General features: G+C 39.0%; 1 protein-coding gene across 2 annotated transcripts in view; it reads right to left on the bottom strand.

The window, feature by feature from the left end:
- Positions 1-1,642: 1,642 nt before the first annotated feature.
- fhit (fragile histidine triad diadenosine triphosphatase) overlaps positions 1,643-26,378 on the bottom strand; it is a 369,059-nt gene continuing 344,323 nt past the window's right edge. For both annotated transcript variants that reach the window (XM_034869177.1, XM_034869176.1), the window contains exons 8-9: positions 4,177-4,287; positions 1,643-1,792 (exon numbers count right to left, since the gene is read on the bottom strand). In XM_034869177.1, coding sequence (XP_034725068.1) covers positions 4,180-4,287 — 108 coding nt within the window. In that variant the 3' untranslated portion in view covers positions 1,643-1,792; positions 4,177-4,179. The remainder of the gene's footprint in view (positions 1,793-4,176; positions 4,288-26,378) is intronic.

Below are 26,378 nucleotides of genomic sequence, written 5' to 3'. Positions count from 1 at the left end.
CCACAGATCAAAAGACTAACAAGGGTTTTTAAAGAAGAATTAATCCAGATTATGAATATTGTCCTGTGGAGTCCATGCTTTCTGCGATTTTCATTTGCCGTTCTCGGTACTTCTCCATGCCCTGCACTCTTTTCATTTCTCCAGGTTGCTGCCTACACATTGAAACTTTCCCCACCTTTTTCTATTTAGTTTTGACCCCGGGACAGCCCCCAACGTCTAACAAGCGCTCCCACTGTGGAGCGTCAATTTGCTGCTTCATCTCTCTGAGCAGCTATCTTAGAAAAAGCCGTTATGGGCAATCAGGGAAGTTAGAGCCAATCACAATCCCCTTCCAACGGTATAGAGTGTGATACGCACATCCAATAGGAGCCAGTCTAAATGAATGTGCAACAGAACTAAGCCCCACTCTCCCTGATCCAACAGTCACATTGGCCAACATGTGTGTCATGAGAAAAAAAATCAGTTCAACAGTGTTTGAATAAATGTAAAAAGTTTTTGGAAGTCATTTAAGTATTTAGTATGTTTAATCTAATAACACAGAAATTATACATTATACAGTTTTTATTGACAAGTTGTAAAAGGATGTGTTGGGTTCTTCATACGATGGAACCAATGTCTTATTTTTTTAGACGGAGACCAAAATAACTATTTGAAACATGTTTGAATTGCTGTAGTGTATTTTTTTGTTTTATCACATGCTAATCAAGCATATTTTCCAAAACTAGAAGAACGGAAGCCCCTGAATTTGGCCTTGCAGTTCCTCTGCTATAAGCGTTTCCCTTTGGGAAAGGGAAATAGACAAAAATCAACAAAAAAAAGGTGGATTTAAACAGGTTGAAAGTCTGGCAGCTCATTGTTAGGCATGCAATCTCTATCTATCTAGAATGAAATACTTACTCTGTAGATGTAATCAAAAGTATGGTAACTCGCTGTCAGGAAATATCTAACACAACGGACTAATTCCTTGTTTAATGTTGTTAAGTTGCGTAGCTTATTCTGCCAGTTAGGAAATATATATATACATATTTATATATGACAGGTAGGAAATGTCTATGGGAATGGACTGCTTCCTCTATAAATGTAGTCAAAGCTAGGGTAGCTCATTCTGTCAGGTATGAAATAGAGGGGACTACTACCTCCTATAAATGTAATCAAAATAGTGTGTGTCATTTTGTCAGGAAGGAAATATCTACAACTTCCTCTATAATTGTAATTAAACCTTGGGTAGCTCACTCTGTAAGGTAAGAAATATCTGTCGGAATGGAAAAAAATAAGATTTTAGTCTTTACAAAAAGGTTGATCTGAAGGGATACTTTTCATGATGTTATACACTTAGAATAATAATATGTGCAGCACTTTAAGTGGACCTAAATTAAAGGTGTGCACATTACAGGACACTGCAGCTTCTTTTGCCTCTGCCAACTGCAGCGATCTTGCCTAATACTGGACCAAATTTAAAGATAATTGTTCAATTAGACACAAAAAATAAGGAAAATAGAAAAAATCCCTTAATCTGCATGTATTTCCTAGTAAATTCTTGGAGTAATTTCAACTGGACAAATAGGTTAATAGTCTCATTCTTACTACTACTACTACTACTATATTAGTTGTTGTTTAAAAGAATGCCAGTAATCACAAGCTGTTTAGTTGCAATTTTATTCTGGAACAGAAATACATCCACACATACAAGTAGCAGTGACAAGCAGTTATAGTTCCACATTACTGTCAGGTGTTTCTGTAATCTTCCAGTCCAGTCCACTGCGGACCCATGCATGAAGTGTTGGACACCATCCTGAAGAGACATGAACAGTACACTCTTTTACTATTTAGATTTTCCAAAAGTAGATGTCAGTTGGGAAATCAAAACATATGAAACATGGAAAAACAATCCTTCATGCAAATAGTTTTCAACTGTCAATTGTTCAAAATGGGCATACATCTAATTAAACTTCATAATAACGACTCATTTCTCACACTTAATTACCTGCAAGTCTATCAAAAATGACTTAAGGATTTCTTATTAGAAAAGAACAATTATGTGATTATATTTCATTACATGAAAAATGGATTTCTTAAACAAAATCCAAATCCTTTTATAAAAAATTGCACCACCACACAAGCTTTGTGTAGCGGGTTGGGGTGCAAGACGTAGAAATCATTCCACCTTGCTGGCAAAAAACAACTAAATTTAATGTGCCTACACATCATGAAGATACCATTGGTAACAGACCCTAGACAATGGACAGTGATCACAGCATATTAGAACCCACCAACTCAAGCAATATTGTTGATAAATAATATTAAATTGGAATGTTGTGATTTATTTGGGGAAAAGACCATTATGCAGATTTACAATCTGCATAATGTTGGTACCTTTAAAGATTGACCAGTAATTCTGCATGATTTCCCAAATAAACATAAATAAACAGTTGCAGCAACAGCCTGAATTTATCTGGCATGGCAGTCTATTCAATTTTACACACCTTATCGTTTGATGGTTGCATTACTTGAACATCCAGTTAATGTGTAAATGCTTCTTAAAAGCCTTGGTTTCCTGCACCAAATGAAGCTCTGGTGGAGGCCAGTCTTTGCTGATTAACTCCAACTTTTTATTAAAAGTTCAACTTAACAGTGTGGAAAACAATGTCCTCCTCATAGCTACAGTATGGTCCTCAACAGCAGCATCAAAGTTACTTCTGGCTACGATGGTAAACCAACAGGCTAGCTTTGTAGTTTACTGGCGATGCTAGCTTGTGATTGCCCACAGTAGGCAGGACTTATATTAAAGTTAATGATAACAAAGCCATGCCCATGTAGAGTGAAAATATGATTGGTCAAAATAACTGTCATTTGAAATGTAGTTTTCATTGACATCCATTGCTCTGCCCTCTGTAAATCCATAGCTTGACCACCAATAAGAGTTCTGAAAGCACACATATTTTTCTCCCTAGCAACTGCAGAGGAAGCACATTTCTGCTAGGTCGACAGCTCATTTAACCCTTCACATTCCACCACAAACATAATAGGCTGGTTTAACAGGTGGTTTCAAGCATGTTTGGTAAGATGTTGGTTGTCAATGATTGCGTATTTTTTTTGAATATCTTTGGCCCTCTCTGATTGCCTGTAGGGCCCTGCTTATTCCCCACTGTGGTTTGCACAAATATCAACCTGATGTTGAGGACAGAGGACCTCCATTAGATTGGGATACATCACCTGGGAACCAATATTGCCTGTTAAAAGATGTGCGCCACTCGATTAAGCATAAAAAGGGCCCATATTCTGTTCATTTTCAGGTTCATAAAACACCATATTTCTGTTGTACCGCACATTGCTGCAGATCCTGTTTTCACCCTGTGTGTTTAGGTCTCTGTTTTAGCTATAGAGTGAGACATCCCATTTTTATACTATCTTTGTTGGAAGTTGCACATGCTCAGTAGCAAGGTAAGATCACATCAGCTAGATAACTCTTTCTCCAGCTTTGGTCAGATTAGCTGGGAGACTTATCTAGACAAGGGCCACTTGTGGAATGCCTGCAGAACAGGGACATGGAAGCAGTTCTTTTGGAGAGTATGTTCAAAAAGTTTGTGTTGTAGCAATGCTTTGCCATTGAGAATGAGCTAGCATGCTACGTTTAGCCACCTCATCTTGGTTAGTGACGTAGAAAGCTGTGAAAATTTTGAACAGCTCACCCGGAGACTGAAGACCGAGGACATTCAGAAACTGTGTCTCACTCAAAACAGCATGCATAGTTTGTATGCGTAAAAAAGTGTTTTTTCATAATATGGGTACTTATTTCAAAGGATAGGTAAATCTTAGGTGACCAGGATTCACCCCTGGCAACACGGATGTCTATATAAAATTAAATTCATCAGGTAGTTGTTGAGCTAGTTCAGTAAAGACCAAAGTTGTCCGACTGACTCACATTCTTATGCCAACAGCCAGTTGATATAAAAAATATTAAGATGATAGATGAAGTTACAAATATTGTGCATAATACATTGTGATTTTGTGACACTGTTATAGAATTTAAACAGTTTTGGATATAGATTTTTTTCCCCTCGCTAATCCCCATTATGTCAGTCCGTCCAAAATCCATTGAATCCTCTGCCTGTTGTAGTCAGTGTTATTCAAGTAGTATTTGTATAAAACATTATTGTTTTCCCCCTTAGTTTTTACCAGTTAGGGCGTCTCGAGCAGTTTCCTCAAACCTGAAGCTTCTGCTGCCATCTCCTCTTCCGATCGCCACTTGGAGGGAACGTCCTCTTCTTCTCGGTCATGCTTCTGCAACTGCAAAAACCAACAGTGTAACGTCAGAACAAAGTAGCTCCAGTTTTTTTGTTCATTGTTCAATTTTATGATCATGGATCCCTGTGTGAAATGTCTTTGAAAAATGGCACACAGTAAACCCAACCCGGTATTAAGGCAGTTGGTGAAATGGTTACTTAATCTATTGATTTGTGTACAGGTCGAGTTAATGACAATATTTTCGTGTACAAATTTTAAAGTAATTTACTTCAATCGGAAGCATCTTTCATGATGACAGAATGATTACGTTTGCGAGTAGTATTGAAAAGCTGAAACCCTGTGCGTGGAGGTTGGAAGGGTCAACCAACCAACAAGGGAATGTCACCCTGGAGACCAGGGATCACGTCCCGTATGTGACAGTCCGTCCCTTTGTTGTCGCCGGATTGTGTCATTTCATTTCCCCTTTGATGCGTTCTCCAGAGCAGCCCAGTGTCATGGCAGTTTGCAGTATTGATTGATTTTGATATCAATCAATCCAACACTTCTTTTGTACTTTAAAAGAATGTTTACAAAATTGTTTCAGTGGTTCATCAACTCGTTGGAATGAGAATAGTCGTAACAGTTCCGCTCTCATCCTGTAGGGGGAACGGAGAGAAAAGGTGCGTTGGTGCCTACCGTAAAGGTGCTGGATGACAAGTAGCTAAAGCTAATGTAATTCTTGGTGGGTAACATAAGATTACAACACCGTTCAACCAATCAGTTTTTTTTAGAATAATTGTTTTGACTATGGTTGACTATGACTATAACTGGGCTACCTAACCCAATTAATCAGTAACGTTAACTGCATAGATGGACGACTAGTCTAATGGTAATTTAGCAAGGCTTCAGTCAGCATGAGAGACAGCCCCGGGAACACATCTACAGTCAGACCCCAGCCAGCTAGCAGCCATCCACTATCATTACAGCCCCGGCCTGGGAACACATCCACAGTTACCCCCCAGCCAGCTAGCAGTCATCCACTATCATTACAGCCCCGGCCTGGGAACACATCCACAGTTAGCCCCCAGCCGGCTAGCAGCCATCCACTATCATTACAGCCCCGGCCGGGGGATACATCCACAGTTAGCCCCCAGCCGGCTAGCAGCCATCCACTATCATTACAGCCCCGGCCGGGGGATACATATCTACATCCCAGCCAGCTAGCAGCCAGCCCGGTCAGCTCTTAACTCCGTTGCTAAGGACGCTAACGGCAGTTTACTGAACCGTCGGGAAACAGACCCAGGAACTTGAGTCAGAACACTAACGCTAACCGTTAGCGTTAATGGTATCCCCCTTTCTCTTTTAGCCATTGTTACAGTAAGCTAAAATTACCAGTCAAAACAGGAAAAAGGCACCAAAAGGACTAATACTAATAGTAATTCTGGGAGTTGGAATAATAATATTATTATAGGCATTAGTAATGCATTTTGCTTTACCTGTTAAAAGACTAAATGTCTGCCATGAAAATGTCTATGAATGATTAATAAAACCTAAACATTGGCTAAAAGGCTAAAACTTTAGTTAATTAACTCACAGTAGAAAATAGTTAGGGATGCCAGGTTTGTAGTCTGTAATGCGTTGGTAATGTATTGAAACATTACTAACATGCCCGTTTGTGTATTAAAAATGTATTGATCACTGTAATCAGTTTATATGGACTTAAAAAAAACTACCTACAAGGTAGCAAAAAAACAAACAATGAAAGTTTGATTAGTGGCGTCCCACAAAATCTCGCAAGAAGGGAGACGGGTATGGCTGCAGCCTGGAGCATCGGCCTTCGGGTCTCTGGGACCCGTCCTGCATTCGATTGCTGCAACGATTGATGCCTTATATAGCTGCAACTTAAATCAAGGTTGCAGCTATGGAAGGATTTTTTTAGTTTGCCTATCATCTGCATTATTTGAGAGACGGACATATATTGTTAAATATTTAAAAACACCAAACACCAAATATTTTATTCATTGAAAGTTGACGTGAGCTTTTACTTTGAAAAGTAAGATATATAGTATTTTATTCCAGATGCGAGTTTTTATTTTGAAAAGTAGAAACTCGGGCATGGCAGAAGGTTTTTTTTAGTTTGCCTATAATCTGCATTTATTTTATAGACAAACATATATTTTCAGTGTTTTTATTCATCAGTATGATAGTCTGCATTTATGTTACATACATGTTTAGTTAAAAAAAACATTTGTATGATTGCCGTTAATTAAACAGTAGCGGCGATCATGCAAATAAATAAAATACTTTTCTAATTTTTATTTTAGTTAAACAGTAACGGCAATCATACAAATTAATAAAATAATTTTAGTATTTGGTGTTTTTTTTAACTAAACGTAAAAAAAACTTCAAATATTAGAAGTATTTTATTCATTAGCATGATAGTTGACGCAGGCTTATTTTCTTCCAGACGATAGGCTAGTCTGCGTTTATCTTGTCAACACAACCATAACATTCAGAAATCAGCAAACTATATGCATGACAAAATTGTTACTTTAACAGTTTTTAACGTTTTTTTCCATTGATCGCAATGTGGTCACGAATTTACCCGTGACTTCATCTAGTAAATTATTCGCATTTTTGCATTTTTGACCCCGTTGGACACACCTCTGCATGAGATGGGACCGCATGAGACGGGACGGACGACATGGGACGCTCCAGGCTGCAGCCATATACTCTTGCAAAAAGGGGGGGGATCCAGCCGTGAGTGCAGAGACAACTCTGCATACAACAGTAACGTTAAATATGAGTACTCCACAGTGACTCTAGGGGTAAAGCTAAATTTGTGACTAAACACAGTAGAATTTGAATAAACTCAGTGATTTAGCCCACAGTAGAATTTGAGTAAACTCAGTGGTTTTGCCCACAGCAGTGTTGTCTAAGGGCTTGCATCTAAATGGCCTTGAGCTGGTACAGGACATATTGTATATGTAGGAAACTGTTGCTAATTTAGACATATTAGAGACTGAAAGAAACTTCTGTTAGATAGTATACTTATTGGAATGTCGGAAGGTTGGTGGTTTGATCCCTGGACCTGCAGTCCCATGTCAAAGTGTCCTTGGGCAACACACTGAACCCCGAGTGGCCCCTGATGCTGCACCAAATGTGTGTGAGTGTTTATCTGATGAGCAGGTGGCACCATTCGGCAGCCTCGGTCACAGTTTATGAATGTGTGTGAATGGTGAATGGTTCCTGTACTATGTAAAGCACTGTGACTAGTTGTTAAGACTAGAAAAGCATTATATAAGAACAGTTCATTAACAATTATTACTATACTGTTGTTAGTCTTGTTTCAAAAGACCTTTCTCCACAGCGCTGAGAAAAAAAAAAAAGATACAAATTTCCGGTGGCAATGGAGCAATCCCACAAGTGGAAGGTCATCATTTCGTATATCCTTTTTTTTTACTGTTTGGTCATTGGTTAAACACTCAGGTAATGATACATACTTTCTAAGTAAAACTCTCATGTTAAAGCTGGTAATACAAAGTGGATTAAACAAGTCTTTATGCATTCTTAAGTTTATATGAACTCATTTACTTAGCTATCTCATTGGTAGTGTTCTGCAAATAATGAAGTCTGACTTGAGTTACTGTGTACATGATTGCTGCGACTCTTTCACACAGCCAAGTCCATAGCTTAACAATTGTTCTTCATTTTGAAATCAGATATGAGGCTCATATGGTCCGAAGTTAATTTACAATGCCAGTTATTCTAAAAATAGGAAATTAAAGAAAAACATTTGAAAAAACTCTAATTTCAATATCTTCAAGTAAAGAGGTTAATTTTTAATTTCATCCAAAATTGTTATCTTTAAAATGTCAATGCTTTGTGCTTTCTGCTCTAAAATCGCCTCCCCTATAGGCAAAATAGTGGAAGATGTAGTTGTGAGCTCATAAAACATTTTATTTACATCCTAATATTTTGAGGATTGAAAATTAACATACGTTTCAATTTGAAGCAATACCTTTTCAGTAACTCATCCAAATAATTTTGTTTAGCTTTGACCCTAATGTGACTCCACACAAGCCCCAACAAATTAACTATACATAGCTTTAACCCATTAAACCATTCAAACCAGACCCCATGCTGTTGCTACGCACATGGGGAGATGCCTTAAGCAGTTATTGTTTAATCAGTGCTGAGTGCAGGACTGTCCCAGAGGCCGGTATCCTACAATGAGATGTCTTGTACACCAGCCTAAAAACAACAGTAGAGGACTTTAACATTATGTCCCTGGGATTTGTCTGTGGGTTGTTCTTTTCTTTCCTGTTACATAATTTGTATTGTCCATTATGGACAACAACTAAATTGTTTTGGCTTAGTAAAAAACACAGTGTGATATGTTATATAAAACATATCATACAGGCTGTTCTGCATAGTTTGCAGTCACTCACTCTTAACATTTCTGCAAGCTAAAGCACCAGGGGGTCATTACAGCAGTACATGTCCTCTTCTCAGCACGGTCCTCTTTTGTTGGTTGCATCTGTGTTCCGTCGCCCTGGGTGGAGAGCTTGTCAGGACAGGCATTTAACCAAGCTTCACGTCACGAATACAATTTGAAAGAGTTGTACCACACATTGACTGAGCAGCAGTGACGTCACCCATTGGTTTGTGGACTGCCATTTTGAAGCCTTAAGTTTGCCGATATGGGCATTGTTTTGACGCGATGGTGGGGCTATAGATCTAGGGAGGATGGCACACCAAAAGAGTGTTGTTCATAGTTGCAATGGTGTTGTGCTAAGCTAAACGCTGAAGCGAGAAATTTGACAATTTTAACCCTTCTGAAGCGAGTCATCCATTGTAGATTAACCGGCGGGTAAACGCAAACTTCTTGGTACTGAAACCCTTCATCTGCACATAGGGCAGTAAATTCCCTTCCAGGCAATTTGTGTTGTTTAACTATGTTGGGTAGCGGTAGTTTTGCATCACCTTCTGTGATGCTCAGGTCATAATCCAATGGCATCCGGTTGTTGCCCAGTAGATGCATTGCTTGTAAGTTTTTATATGTTTATTTAGCTGCTTTATCTTTAGATATTGATATGTATTAGGGTAATGGAAGATTTTCAGTTGTTTAGTAGTTATTTTCTGTTGAATAAATTACATATATATGCCATAGCTTGCTTATTGTTTCCATCCATCCATCCATCCATCCATCTCCGGGGAACCATCACCTTATCGTGGGGGAGAGGTTTGTGTGTCCCTGTGAACCTGAGGGCTGTGTTGTCTGGAGCTTTGTGCTCCTGGTAGGGTCTCCCATGGCAAAGAGGTCTCAGGGGAGGGGCCAGACAAAGAATGGTTCAAAAACTCTAAAGAACAATCAAGGAAGGGATAGAGGGACCTCGCCTGGTGGAAGCCCCAGGCCCCAGTCTGGAGCCAGGCCCAGACGGTGGGCTCGTGAGCGAGCGCCTGGTGGCCGGGTTTGCCAGGGAGCCCGGTCGGGCACAGCCCGAAGAGAGTCGCCTCCCTACGCCTGCGGGTGATGGGGGGGGAAAACTCTGACTGTTGTTTGTGCGTATGCACAAAACAAGAGTTCGGAGAATTCAGCCTTCTTGGAGACCTTGAATGGAGTCCTGTATGGGGCACCCAGTAGGGGACTCCATAGTTCTGCTGGGGTACTGTAACGCACACGTGGGCAATGATGGAGATACTTGGAGAGGCGTGATTGGGAGGAACGGCCTCCCTGATCTGAACCAGAGTGGTTGTCTGTTGTTGGACTTCTGTGCTAGTCATGGATTGTCCATAACAAACACCATGTTCAAACATGGGGATGCTCATAAGTGTACGTGGTACCAGAGCACCCTAGGCCAAAGGTCAATGATCGATTTTATAATCGTTTCATCTGATTTGAGGCCTTATGTTTTATGTTTGCTTATTGTTTATTTTTATAAATACATCTTATGTGTATAGTAGACATTTTGTTAATGGTATTGTACGTTTTTTTTCCAGTTTCACTCCTAAATCAAAACTGTATGTACAAAGAGTCTGGATTAAAATACGGAGTTTGGCTGGCTGTCTAGCTGATGTAGTGAAACCTCCGCGAGGACAGTAAAGGCAGTACACAGGAAATTGGAAAACCTTCCCTTATAGGTCCCATGGCATGATATTTCCACTTTGAGGTTTGTAACAATAATATGCATTCCCCCCGCCTGCCAATGGTCCCTCAGTGGCTGGAATCTTCCCCTTATGAGGTCATAAGGCGCAAGGTTACCTCCCTTCTCTCTACTTAGTCTGTCCAGAGAATTTAGCCCAACCATGAAAGAGATACATCATGGCTTTCAACAAGTAATGTGGTTGTTGGTCAAGGCCACACCCCCAGCCTCCACCTTGCCCCCCCCTCTCGTCTTCAATAGCTACAGACTCAGAAAGGGCATTGTAGGACTGGCTTTAGTGGCTGTAACTCTGCACCAGGTCAGAATTTTGGAAAAGAAACTTCAGATACAGTATTAGGGGACCACTAAGGTCTATATAAAAGAGACTTCAGATACAGTATTAGGGGACCACTAAGGTCTATATAAAAGAGACTTCAGATACATATAAGGGGACCATTAAGGTCTGTATAAAAGAGACTTCAGATAAAGTATTAGGGGACCACTAAGGTCTACATAAAAGAGACTTCAGATACAGTATTAGGGAACCACTAAGGTCTATATAAAAGAGAATTCAGATACAGTATTAGGGGATCACTAAGGCCTATATAAAAGACTTCAGATACAGTTTTAGGGGACCACTAAGGTCTATATAAAAGAGACTTCAGATACAGTATTAGGGGACCACTAAGGCCTATATAAAAGACTTCAGATACAGTTTTAGGGGACCACTAAGGTCTATATAAAAGACTTCAGATACAGCATTAGGGGATCACTGATGTCTATGTAAAAGAGACTTCAGATACAGTATTAGGGGACCCCTAAGGCCTATTTAAAAGCATCCAAAAAGCATGGGACCTTTAAGTTACTAGATACTACTACCTAGCTAGCTTGGTTGGCAGAGTACTGAACAAGACATTTATAGGTGACCAAACTGGTCCAATTAACCTGTTGGCCATGGTTAGCATTGCTAAGCCTCTGTCATGATTAACATGTGGTTGTGTAGCCACGCCCCTAATGCATGCTATGCTTAATCATCTATTTTAAAATAATGTTGATGGGAGGAATCCCCCCGCGTCCCAGCATCTACCTTTCTTTAGTATCCATTGACAAGCAAAGAAAACGGGCTATTCCATCCTAAGCACCTGATTGGATGAACGTGCCACTCGTGGGCTGTCTGCTGCTGGATTTCAAAAGAGACCAACATGTCGGTTTCTTTGGAAACATTTGCTTATTTTACGAAAATCAGTTAACTGAAATGTGTTTCTGAAAACATTTTATGCAAGAAATGAGCTTCAGCTGCTGAATCATCATTTTAGATCCACAAAGTTCAGTTTTAAACATATTCATAAGTTTACCAGAGGCAGCAAGATGAGCTGGATGTCCCAGATTTGCATAATGTTGCCTAGTTTTCAACTTTATTCACATTAAGGGGCAGGCAACTCAACCCTTACTCTCTCAATTCTACCAAAAATGCATTGTCTCACTGCTTACACATTCCTACTAGTGCCGTACTGTACTGTAGTGTGGAACTACTAAAACTGTTGGGTCCTTGTAAATTATGGAGTGTGGTCTAAACCTACTCTATCTGTAAAGTGTCTCAATATAACTCTTGTTGTGAATTGATAACATAAATAAAAATGAATTGAATTGAAATTGAATTATTTACAATGAATGCAAATACAAATGAAGTTACCTGTTGACGTGTATCCTAACTCCTAGATCACCACACTTGCAGAAGAACAAGAAGCATTGCCCAACTCTCTGCCGGTCCCAGATACACTATCTCACACATCTCATCTGTCAAAGATAGCTGACAGCTTCTAAACATGAAACGTGTTCACTGACACCCTGGAAATCTCAGTACCTACAATAAACAGTCCTTTCTACTTGGCTGAACTTCTAGCTCTTACACAGTGACACTGAAAATATAACAGTTAAACACTGACATGTCACCCAGTCTGTTACAATACTGTTAAATGCTCAGCTTATTAAACGGTTGACTAAAGGCAGGTTATAATTCTAATTTTTCACATTTTATACCTCTCCCTTCACTTCAAAGAAAAGCAAATGAGAAGAGAGTATATGCATGTTCTTCCATGAATATTTTTGAAAGCCTAAACTGACTTTGAGAAAAGACATTAAACCAGTATAATTTATGTTTGAGGATTTGATTTCCCCCCCGCCTTTGTTACACATTACAATGGTTATTTAAAGACCAGCTGCAATACATGTTTTGAAGATAATGTGCACTTTTACTGGAAGTTATTATTGAATTAGTATCACATGTTTCCCAGAGCCTGACAACTTTCAAACACTGCCAAAAGTTAGTGAAAAATAACAAAAAAGATCACAGATTGCAAAATCATTTGGGGTTATGCTGGCTTAGTGTCGATTGAAGCCGTGTTTTTGTATGCACATTAGTAAGACTGAAAAATGAGGGATGGTATTAAAAATGGATAAGTGGGTTTTGTTTCTTGTGGTGCTCCAGTGGCCCCTCTACTGGCAGCGAAGCTGATGTCCAAACATTTGTGTGTGTGTGTGTGTGTGTGTGTGTGTGTCTGTGTGTCTCTCTCTGTAGCGCTTTGTTAAACCTCTTTAGTACAGCTCCTCTTCTATGTTGCAGAGCTGCCAGTTTGGACAGAGAAACCCTGCGTGCTCTGACAGTGATGTCCACGACATGTCCGTGAATACTAATGTTCTACGTGTGTCTTCAAATACTGCTGGCTAAAGCAAACACAATGGGTTTATAGGGCCGTATAATTACACCACTGTGTATAACTCAGGTATTAATATATTGTAGGCCATTGAAGCTTGATTCTTTAAACATTGAACAAGGCGGTGGCTCAGTGCTTAGCACTTCTGCCTCCCAGCAAGAAGGTTCTGGGTTCAAATCCAGGTCAAATCCTTCCTGTGTAGACTCTCTGCGTTGGCGAGGGTTTCCTCCGGGTACTCTGGTTTCTTCCCACCATAAAGAATGCATGCTAGGTAACTAGGACTACACTACGAAAATTAGCTGACTGACTAACACTGGCACATTTACAGAATTGTGGATTAATGTGCATTGTCCTAATCAAATAAATACAACTATTTGATATAAACTGTACTATTAAAATTACAAACCAATTTCAAAGAGTTGATATGATTGAATGGATGGATCATTTATTTATCCCAGTGGGGACATATGCGTATCACAGCAACAGTACATGAACGAACCGCAAAGCACAAATAACAAAAGAAATGTTAAACAAAAATACTAACATAAAAGACAAAAGTATTCCCTTTTAAGTATTTGCATCCACAGGTGAAAATTGCATTAGGTGTGCAAAATGAACATATTAATAACTTAAAGTGTTGAATACATTGCACTGTGTGAAGATACAGTTTAATCTGCCAGTTTTTTACATAATTGTCTAACTCAAACTATAGTCAATATTCAGTTTATTGTTATTAAAATTAATCTTATGGAATTAAATGGATTCTAAAAAGTGACTAAAAAGAATTTTTTTCTGTTTGTGGTTTAATTCTTGTCTACTAAAATTATTCATCTATTTTCTGTTAACTTTCTTGGTATCAAAACTATGTTGATGGCATCCAACAACAACAAGTGGTTTTACCAATGATGTACTGTTTTGAAAACTTCCAAGTTATAATTTAATTATCAGAACAATAGAATTCAGTATATCCATTAAAGCGCCTGTATGTGTTGCCAGTGGTTTTCTAACAAACTAACTTTAATTTGATGATGTTGATGTGATCCTATATGTTGGAAACGACACAGGGTTTTGATATATTGTTTCTTTAATTTGGCAGGGTAATTTTGTTTAAATTTAACAAGATGGGTGCTACAATGTGTAGAGCAAAGAAGGGTAACAACAGCCTAATTACTGAATGATGCAATTATCCTATAGAAATCTTTCTACAAAGTTTAAAAATGCCCATCCCAATATTCCGGTAAACCATAACATTTGTCTTTGGTTCAGCACAACACTGTTTGAAATGAATGAATCATGACAATAATGCATTTCCTCGCTCCTCATTAACATTTAACCATGCACCACAGCAAAAGGAAAAACCCTTGTGTTGTCCTCCCATGCGACTTGTTGTCCTACCTTCCTAACATCAACTTATTACCACTAATATTACAATATCATATTATTTATGGTCATTAAACCTCCTTAATGTTATTTTTGAGTTTAAAAAAAGCTGACGTTATGATGTATTTTGACAAATAGTCGATTGAGTGGATGATCTCAGACTGTCAAAGTTTAGTCAGGATACTGTTCAGAAACCATTTCATTGTTTCTTCAAATGTGAAAAAAGACTGACATTTTTGCAGCCTTCACTGAGTACGTTTACATGAACACCAATATTCCACTTTTATTCCAAGTATGATCATATTCTTAATTTAAACACACCAACCAGCCAACAGTTTAAGGCTGCAGACCCAATTAGAAGGAGAAAGACAGCTACTTTTATCAAAGACTTGGATACCAACAGGTTTTTGGATGTGAGCAAACATTGCTATGCCGACCTTTTCAAGAAGCTGGTTGAAGGAATGAAAGAGGGACGCTGTAGTCACACAGTCCAACAAGTCCTCCATCGCTGAAAAACTATGAAAAAATCGTACTTTGCACGGCTACATGTAAACTGGAACATTAGTGGAGTATTCCCTTTCATTAGCCGTGTCAACACTTTAGCCAGAATATTGTCTTTTTCAGAATAAGGGCAAAAACGGGAATATTATGTGCATGTAAATCTAGTCACTGTTACTGAGTTTATCTGCAGTTCTACCATTACTTTCCACCACAATAACCGCTTCCACAACAAAAGATTTACAACCACACATGCTCCAGTGGTAATCTGATCAGAAATCAGGGAGAAATGAATACCATCAGCAACCAAGATTACAGGTTTCCCTGATGTTACAGCAGGTAAATACGCCTAATTCATGTTCTTCTGTCACATAATGTTAGCTTAGTATATATGCATCTGTAAACCGTAAACATACACGGTTTTACATTTGACCCCCACATTTGTTAGAAGTGTCCTACAGTGCCCAGTAAAGAAGAATTCCTTTGTTCTGAAGGAACACAGGGCATGTTATAATACAACGTTACATGTAGCAGAGTATGTGAGAGACTGACAGTAATTTTCCAGATGAGGGATGGGAAACACTATAAATAAATACGTACTAAAGTAATAGTGTTTTGAATTTTGTAAACAGATTTAAAGATGGTGGTATGGGCAGACGCAGTGGCTTGGCTCTCTCATTTTACTTCTCTTAGTACATATTTCTCTAAGTCTATCTATTTTTTTCTATCCGTAAAGCAGTAGCTTTTAACATGTGATTGATCCAAGTTTGTTTTCATCAGAGATCACCACAAAGCTTCAGATCGAACACAACTTTCATCCCACCCCCGGCGATCCTATGCACCCCGGAGACCATCGGATTTCCCATCCCACCAGCAGCGATACGCCGCAGACAGCAGAGGGAGAAGAAAGAGACATTTGTTTCAACCTCTGTCCTGCCATGGAAGTGTCTGATTAGCTAATTCAGAACAAACAGGCAGACGCAACCCCACATACGAATTTCTAGACGGCTTCAGAAAGAGAGCAGGGAATTCACAAAGCTAAATAAAGTGAGTGAATATATTGTTATCAATTTGACTTTGTCCTAAAGTGCAGGCAGTTGTTCCTCCAGAAAGTGTGTATTTTAAGCCAAAGATATGCATTACGTTCAGGATACCTCATGCTTCTCCCAGAGCCCCTAAGGCTAAGATGGCAGCTAGGACTGAACAATCTTTTAATCTTGGGTGGTAATTACCAACGGCAATCAGGCCTTTTGCCAGACATATTTCCATGAATCTAATTAGCAGGAAACTTGACAAAGTGTCTCTGGGTTTAGTTTTTCAAGGGGAGTGATAACCTACACATAACAACATTCTTGGCTCACCTCAGCTCAGTCTTTAAAGGGTTCTTCATGTTATGCTTTAAGCAGGTTTTTGTTATTTTTAATCCAACACTATGTGGAACACTGTACACAGGAATCAACTACTTCTGCCCTTGATTATTCTATGTATAAAATAAATGTATAACCACGGTTTTTGTTATTTTAAAGGTCCCATCACATGAAAATGTCACTTTATGAGTTTTTTTAACATTAATATGCATTCCCCCAGCCTGCCTATTGTCCCCCAGTGGCTAGAAATGGTGATAGGTGTAAACCGAGCTGACCACTTTCCAAAGTATTCCGCAGGGTTAAGCTTTTCTAGTTGTGTGGTTCTTTCCTTCACTTCTGGGACAAACAGGGCAGGGTATCTGCACACTTGAAATTAAACGTAATGCTTTTCAAGAACTCTTTAAAACTTCAACAAATACAATTGAATACACTTTGGAAAATGGGCTGGGCAAAATATTTGACACCATAATAATACATTTTACAATATTGTATGTAAAACACATATGAAATTTGTTGAAATTAAATGTATATTAAAAATCTATGCAAAAAACTGTGATCCAATGAAATGCATTACATGAAACTAGAACCATTCACATGTCTTAACCCTACATAACTAACTTTGGTAGCTGGTATTTACTCAATTTGTTCAAAATCCTTACTTTGAAAACAGTACACTGAAAGTACTGTAAAAAAGCACTGTAATTAGTACTTTAATAAGCAGGTCAAATCAATGTTACAATGTTGGATGTTCATGGTAAACGTGGCCAAAGCTTCAAATAATGATGTAAACGTATTTAAAAGAAATCTCTTTAAGCCAAAACCTCCAATTTCACAGCGTCCAATGTAATGAATGCTCTGGTTTCAACAGTTGTTTGGCTAATGTCATGCTAATGTCAAGGGGAAATTGTAATTTTGTTTGCAGATGTTACTTTCTGCCCAACGTCAGCAAATCAAATTTATGCTAGAACATGTCCTGTTACTTAGTAGTTGGTTTAGAAGCACTGCTCTTCTAGGATTGATTCTAACAGCTAAAACCATTATTATTGTATTATGTTACCTGTGAGAATAACATCCACACTAATGGAACCTTCTGTTCTATTTCTATTACCGTGCCTTCTTCTGCAAACAGGACCTTCCTAAATCAGGCTGAAACTGTACATGCAGAGTGAACCATAAAGCTTTTGAAGCACCGGATTCTAGACACATTTGGAGTACCAGAGTGTGCAGCTCTTTCAGAACAGACTACTCAAAGTGGAGGAAGAAATAGCGGGCAGGAGAGAGAGAAATAAATTGCACTTGATTAACCTCTGGCAACCCCATTTTCTACTGTGGCGACTGAGTGTTGGACGGCACACAGGCCGCAACCCTATACGTCAGACAGGACACGCTTTCATTAAACAGTGACCCCAAAGGGTGACCAAGAGGTCAGCCTGACCTCGGCGCCATCCACATCCACAGAACAGATAACAGGCGCTATAAGTACAGTAGCCATGGTCTATATACCCATAGGCCCAAATGGTGAAGGCCCTGCATGCAAGAATCCTGAATGAGACCAGACTGGGTTAAGACCCCAGTCTGTCCATCAAACTAGAACTGAGAAATTTGATCGTCCTGGTCTTGCTAGATTACACTGTGTTAGTCACAGGAGGATCATACGGTCCACAGTGGCTGGTGAAAACCTTGCATGTGGAACTCAAAAGCTTTGTTTTAGCAGGAGGACAATTAGGGCTAGGAATCGCTTTGATTTCCTGAATCCATTCAGATTTAAAAGGTCTCAATTCCATTTGATTAGATTTAAAATGTATTTGATAAGGGATATTTAAGTAACAAACCATATTTTGCTTGGATATGAAAGGGATTCTCAGAAAACCTACGCTATGAATTATACAAGGAGTCTGTTAACTTGCTGCATTAATATAAATATTTATATTGTTATGAATTGAAGCTCAAAGCGCATGGAAACAGAAAAAGTGTTTTCTATAGTGCAGAGGGGGGGATGCAGACACAGTACGCCATATGTCTGTGAAACTGGCCATGGTATTTAATCCCTTGCTAAAATGTAGCCTAACTTTGGGGCATTATTTAGCATGACATGGAATCCTTAGATCATCTAGTTTTATATCACAGAAGTATGTAGCTACATACACATACAGAATGCACAGCGCCATCTCCTGGAATGTCCATTCAATTTCTGTAAACAAGCGCTCATTTTTATTTGATTTTAATTTGTTTTTGAACCTGTCAATATGGTTTCAGTTTAACTTTAGTTTTTCTTGAAGGTTTTAGTTTTTGTTTGCTGAAACCTTTTCTCACTGTTTATTTTAGTTTTGGTTTAATACAGTTACCCTGGTGTAGACCTCTGTGAGTGGTCACAGACTAGAAGAGCTCCATATAATGCAGTCCATTTAGCATTTAAATATATTGCTATCATGCTGCATACAGCCTACTGTAACATTAATGTTCATTTTTGTTATACTGTTCTGTAGTATATGAAAATATAATTTGAATGTTTTTGGACATTGAATGCCTTTTCTTTGGAATTTACTGTTTACATTCTCAAAGCATGGTATCCACTTATGCCATATGTCTCTCCTAGAATCCATCTTTCTCTAACGGTTTCTGTTATCATCTGATCTCTTTCTAATTAATGCAGAATCTATATTAAGCAGCACACTGTTCTCCTGCCTGCATTGATGTAAGGATCGCTTCTCAGAATAATCTGTGGCAGCGACTCTCATTATTTCAAGTCTCAGTGAGCTTTGTAGATACATTTTCTGAAGGTGAAAAATGCTGCAAATTAATGATAAAACTGTCATCTCCCCAAACATAAACTGACTGACTGCCTTAATGAGTTACAGAAGGACACAGCACACACAGAGTGAGAACATTTTACAAGTTGACAGGTGTTTTCATGATTTCGAAAAAGACAGCGGCTGCCAATAAAAATAACTTCTCACATTTGCATTTCCTTTAAAATAGCAGTAAATTGACCAGAGGAAGTTACTGTGAGGCTAAGCTTTGGTTTTTAGATTATCACTGTCAAGAACTGTTACCTAAAAGACTATTTTTACTTTGTTTTAAATAATCTTGTTTTATGTTTAGTGTCAACTCCCCAATCCACCCTTACCTTCACATTTACATTTGTGTGAAAGATTGGACTATGAAAGTGATGGAGATACCTTGATCAGTCTGACACATTGTTTCCAGAGAAGAGCTGCTAATGATTTTGGTGAGCACCTAATCCTTCCTCTAGAGCCAACCCCATGATAGAATGTCCCTTTGACTTATACTGATCTGGCGATGATAGCTGTGAAGAGAATGACTGTGTTTGCATGGAAGTAACAATTGAAATCATGATCCCCAGAGGATGAATCCTTATGTGCGGTGTGATCCCTTGACCTTGAGAACACACACATGACCTGTTCTGTAGTGTAGCTGTTGGGACACATTTTGAATGTTAGCTCCTTTACTGGCAAGGCTCCAGGGAGACGGCCCTCCCAACATAATTAGCGTAGTAAACAGAATGAGTTGGCTTACTAAATGTCCAAAAACAACATATGGTTACATTCAAGTGAAAAACCTTCTTGCAGTAATTTTTGGTAGTAATTATGTGTTTTAGCTATCATTCGCCACCACGGCTTACCAGCTGTGCTTTTGATCCTCCTGTCCATGTGTCATACCACACCGGAAGAGGTTTCATAAGCATTTTATTAAGCAAGTTATTTAATCTATTGATTTGTGTACACAGACACATTTGTTGTTTTTTTCGTGGTGGTGAGCACAACATTTAATATAATGTATTTAAATGGGAAGCACATTTCATGATCACAGCACAATTACGGCAGCGAGTAGTATAAAAAGCGCAGGCAGGTTGGTTTGGGTGATGGATGTGTCAAAAAATACCGGACTTTCACCCCGGAGACCGGGGATGGTCTTTCATGTGTGACAAATCATTTCCCTGTTGTTCTTTTCCTAAACACAACCATCCCGTTGTCGTGTGACGTGTCCTTTCCCTGTAGTTCTTTTCCTAAACACAACCTCCATATAGATTCTGCCCATTACATGCTGAACAGCACCAAACAAAGGAGATATTGGAATACATTACATTAAAATTTGTGCTCACCACCACAACATAACAATAGATTACTAAAAATAGATAGATAACTGCCTTGAGACCGTGTTGCAGATCAGCAAATTGTCACATGAATCACTGACATCATGAATCATTTGGCCGGTTTCAAGACTTTTGGAAGGCCCTGACGGACAGTGACATTCTGCCACAGGGGCATCAGAAAACGCCCACGAAGACCACGATTATCCAAGAAGCCAAGAAACTACACACAGTCATTTTCAGCATGTACTACTCCATACTTAGGACAAACATACCTTAGGCAGAGGAAGAAACTAAAACTGATACACACTGAAAAGTATTCACAGCAACGCATTCTGAAATATCCCAGTGCTGTGAAGCTGAAATAGTAAAACATGAATACAAAATTGTATCTGCTGTTGCCTGTATAGCTCATAATACTATGTCTATAAAGAATACAGTTACGGTAATAATCTTCAGTAATAGGATAATACTTTAATACATAATTAAACATAATTTCAGTTGACAAATAGACCCAATTCAATTATTAATCCAAAAACAAATACTCGCTTAAATGACTGTATGGCAGCGATTTTGTGGTCAATGTGAATAAAGGGAGATGTCACTGTAAAGTAGGTCTGCTTATTACACCCCCTCAGTGAGGAAGGTGAATGTCAAGGGAAGAGAACAGTGCAGCATTTAAAAACTGGGACATTGTATTACCACCCACACAGAGACCCCCATTACCTACTCACAGGTTGAATCGGCACAGTAATTACTCACAATTAGCAATTTAAAGAGGCTTGGAGGATTCGGCTTTGTGTCTTAATTCCATCATTTTTCCATGAACAACATATGTACAGAAGTGGCCACTTCAAATCACTTAGAATATTGGTACATGCTGTAATTGCATGGTGGTTCTTATGGATAGAGCTTTTTGAAAGTGAAATGTAGTTACTCCTGGAAAAGATGAATAAGCTACTGTATGACTAACGTATTCAGCAGTCAACCTTGTCTGATGTTTCATCTCCTCACTGTTTTTGCACCATAAAAGTTTTGTATTTTTTTCCCCCTGTTAGTTCATTTTTGGCTGTGATTATAGAAAAAATGTTTTGTGTTTGCATTTCCCACAAACACGTTAGTTACCTGGATGTGGCCCACTATAGCTCCAGTGGTTTGAGTATACCGTACACGTAGCCATGTAATGGGCATTGGTTTAGGGCAAGCAGCAACCTCCAGTGAAGGAAAAATCAAGCCAATGCGGATTGGCAAAAAACTTCAGTTCCCACCAATGGCCACTTGATGCTGGCTGCAAAATGGAGTCAATCCCCCTAGACCACCACGTTAAAAGGTCTCGTACAAAAAAACAATTTTTCTGTGAAATGATCACAAACTGTTACCAGCGCATTGCGTGGTGGCGGCACCACGTAATGCTGAAACATATTTAAGAAATCTGGTTATTCCTTTGTCATACTGTAATGTCCCTGGCTGCAGTAATGAACTGTATATGGCTAAGGCAGCTGGGGTTATGACACATTTCCACCAGCTACCTTTGACAATGAAACCAGTCCTCAACTCATTTTTTAGCGACAGACTATTTAGAGAGCTGTACTTTCGATGCAGGGTCAATCAGAACAGGGTCACTGGTGAGGGTTAAGTCCAACAGACTCCAGTACAATGCAGACCGATAGACCACCGGAAAGTAGCATCACCGATGCTACCTGCAGCAGAGACAGGACGCTGAAACGCTCTCGGCAGGCAGAGGACAGAGAGGTAGCTATAGTTACCTGTTATCCAGCATACTATCAGAGGACAGAGAGGTAGCTATGGCTACCTGTTATCCAACATATTATCAAGTCTACTAGGAAAAGGGCTGGATGTAATGTTGTTGTCACATACACAAAACACGAACATATTCACTTACAAAAAGAAAGCCCAACGTATAGGCTTTAGAGTGTTAAACAGAACTGAGACTGACACACTGGGCATTACTTGAAATTGAGACACAACACCAAGATAGATACCAAACAATCCAACCTAGGGAAAGGGCTAGCAACAAAATACGTTGGAACCACTCTCCCTCCCACTCTTGCACTGTTGCTTGCTCTGGAGGAAACTACTAGAACTGTTGGGTCCTTGTAAATTCTGGAGTGTGGTCTATCCGTATAGTGTCTTGAGATAACTCTTGTTATGAATTGATACTATAAATAAAATTGAATTGAATTGAATTGAATGACAAACTCCACATGCTAGCACTCCAACCATAGACTGAATGAATAAACCAAAACTCCGACGATATCACAGATCGATAAAAATGTGTTTACTAGCCGCTAACTAAACCACAGAGTCCAACGTCCTTCTCCACTTACCCTGAAGCTAGCTGATGTTCACCATCTCAGAGCAGATTGTTGATGCAGAAACAGCTGCTAGTTCCATAGTAAAAAAAAAAAAATCGGCCAATTCTGCACTAGCCTAAAGTAAAGTAAACGGCAAATCTCGTGAAGCCACCGTGCATCTATAGTCAAACTGGGTAACTCTCCTATGTGCAGCTAACAAGCGATCCCATTGGCTTAATTTGTGGATAAATCTGAATGGATTTATTCTGACGGTCCAAAGCCTGTTTTGGTTACATCATATTATTAATTGACATAAATAAAATACATATACTTTGTGTACTCCATGGTAAAGGCGTTGTCTCTCTTTGTATTAAATGTGTACTTTTCCTGGTTTATCTAGCTACAGCACAAAATATATGAGGTGTTCAGTTTGAAAAGTCTCTAGAGATATTTGTGTTCCGCTTCTCATTGACTTTAGACCCACAGCAGCAGCTGTTACTTGTTTACATGGAGGTATTCAGATCTGACAGGCCAAGGTCAAATTGACAAGATGGTCTTAGGTAAGTTTATTTCACATCAACACAGACAAACATCACACAACTGCGCTTTATTCCGACAGTATCCGTCAGGAAACATTTGCATTTTATTTCAATTCCTCGGGGGGTAAGCAGTTTTTTTGCGCTGCTTATTGATAGCAGCATTTTTGGCACCTCACATGCTGTCGTGGTGCTCTGATCAAATCCCTCCTGCTCACACGTCAGTCATTTTGAAGAGGTTTTGCTCTCCTGGTGGAGATCATTAGAGATAAAGAAGGTACAAAATAAGGCAGCGGCAACTCTGACTCCAAAATGCACCCATATTTTCACTCACTTGTCTTTCTTGGGGAAAAACCTCATCTGTTCAGACATCTGGTGTTTATGCCATGTTGCCATCATGACAGTTATTCAAGCATGTCATTGTAGAAATGAACGTCAAGCTCATGTGTCAATCTTAATAGCAACTCTTTGGGCTTTCTTTATCGTCGCCTTAATGTGGCAAACTTGGCTTTTGTGGTGTATTAGAGGTCAATTTGTGGTAATTTTCATCAGTGATTGGCCAAGGAAAAGCTGTTAGTTGCACATGAATGAACAACAGGAGGTGTTTGGGCCCTCAGGACACAAAGCAAAGAAACTCAAATAGATGTTTTGGTTGTTGCAATCTGACGAAGCGGGCTGTTCCTGGAAGGAGCTAGGCAACCCTGTTTTTATGTTGAACACTGTCCAGGAAAGGCCTAGCATCACACAGAAGACCTCCTTGGAAAGTCCTGCATCTTAGCTATCGTACTAAACACTGAGAGTGACGCTAGCTTGAAGCAATATCAAATATTACATAAACTAATTAACGGATTCATGATTATGGATTTATTGTACAAAGACACAGGTAGTTCCAGGATGGATTGTTAAAGCTTCTGGATATTGGATGTACAATTGACAACCCAAGAGAAACAAAACGTATTTCATTCCGAACATATATTTCTGCATTTCTTGGGTTCAGTGACTAAGGCATTTCACATGCAGAATGTATAATCACAATATCGCCGTTCGGGTCTGCGGTAGGACCTTTGCTGAAATTCCTCTTTACTATTAACTATCAAAATAAAAGTTTAAATGCTTAACTAAAAGATTGAATTATCAAAAACTAATTTTTTAGAAAAACACTACTAGTCTGACTTTGAGCTTGCATGTTGTACATGTCTTTGTACCTCTCCCTCTACCTCCTGACTGGGGTAAAACCAAACAGATGGTTGTAGCAATATTTCAAGTCCTCGAGAATGTTTACTTGTCATGGCGATGCTTGGGCGAGGCTTTGTGCTGTCACAAAACGGTAGCCCTGGGAACCTTCTTCTGGCACTTTTTTACTTTGTTCCTTTCTGATGAGACCTTGTTTTGTGGTTGAACATGTACTTCACTATCTACAGTCATTGCATTTTGTCATTTTAAGCCTTTTTGTTGAAAGTGAGCGTTGAGCAGAAAAGTTAACTTAAAAAGATGAGTGCATTAAGTTGAAAAAATAAAGACAAACTTTACTCAGTTACTGCAAAGGCTCATTTTCTTCTGGAAATAATAAGCGTTTGTGTGTAGAGTTTATATAATCCACAATTCATGTTATATTCATAAAGGCTGGAACACGCGAGCTGCTTAGAGAGAGGTAAACCTGCACGCCCACGCAAGCTTAAGTAGTGCTTCAGTATGTATAGGCGCTGTCTCTAAAACATTTGATATTGTTATGCAAATGTAAAGTGCAATAGGCTAACATAGATTTTAGAACAACATAACCCTTTGTGCTCTTATATTTAGCTTCCTCAGCTAAACAGTCGAGGGTGAAGTCAGCCGGGAGATAAACAGGGTGCTGCAAAAGGCCGGCTGTTACTGCGTGACTCATGGGAGATGCCACATTTTAATTGACAGCAGTGATCTATCATTTGTTTTTGTGATCAACTGTTTGTAATTTTTTTTTTTATAGTCAAAACAGTTACCAAATAATACACTAGGACAATGGAATGTGTCTCAAAAGAAAAAAGATACACAGAGAAGAAAGACGGCGTGGGGGGGACCTGACAAATATCCAACAGCAGAGAAAGGAGCTCACAGCTCACCAACAAGACACACAAAAACAGACATACAAACACACACAAACACATTGAGAGAGACGGACACAAGACACACAGGACCAAACAGATGCAGAGACAGCAGCAAAGGGGCAAAAACAAAGCAGTAATATGTCATCATCTATTGAATTTGAAATCTTAAACGGTAAATTAACTAACACAAGGGTCTGTTTGAGATTGATAAAGGTTGCTGTTAATTTTTGTACAATAACTAACTTGGATTAATTTGGAGTAAAGTATTCTCTGCAGCTCTGTTTGGTTTATACGTTGTGAATCGTCATGACAACTTTATTATGGGTACTAAAAAAGTCATGGAAAGAGTGGGAGAACCCTGTTAATAATTTTGCCACATAAATGTAGTGGAATGATACTTCTAATATGTCCCCCTGAAATGTAGTGGAGGAGACATAGAAATAGAAATGCTCGTATAATGACTAATTCTGCCACTTTTCATCACACCCCCAACCGGCCCTGTCAGACTCCACCTACCAAGAGCCTGGGTCTGTCCCAGGTTTCTTCCTAAAAGGGAGTTTTTCCTCGCCACTGTCACCATGGCTTGGTCTTGGGGGAATTAGTAGAATTGTTGGGTCTTTGTGAATTTTAGTGTTGTCTAGACCTACTCTATCTTTAAAGTGTCTTGAGATAACTTTTGATTTGATACTATAAATAATATTGAATTGAATTGAACAATGTACTTGATAAACTGACAGCCAGTTTATTGTAAAAGACCTACAACCTTTCTAAACAGTGGAGTCCAAGGGCTTTAGATAACTATGGATTTGCATCTTGACGGTATTTGACATACACAGAATAGTCACATCTGCAACTTTTGATTTTAACTCAACCACAAACTTTTGTCTAAACTTAACTAAGTACTTTTGGTGCCTAAACATAACCTTTTCACACCTTTCACAATATGTTTAATACCACGACTGTGATATTCTCTGGTTTATATATAAGGCGGGAAACCGCACCC

Source organism: Etheostoma cragini, chromosome 4 (genome assembly GCF_013103735.1).
Source record: "Etheostoma cragini isolate CJK2018 chromosome 4, CSU_Ecrag_1.0, whole genome shotgun sequence".
NCBI lineage: Eukaryota > Metazoa > Chordata > Actinopteri > Perciformes > Percidae > Etheostoma > Etheostoma cragini.
This window is presented reverse-complemented; position numbering and strand designations above follow the sequence as displayed.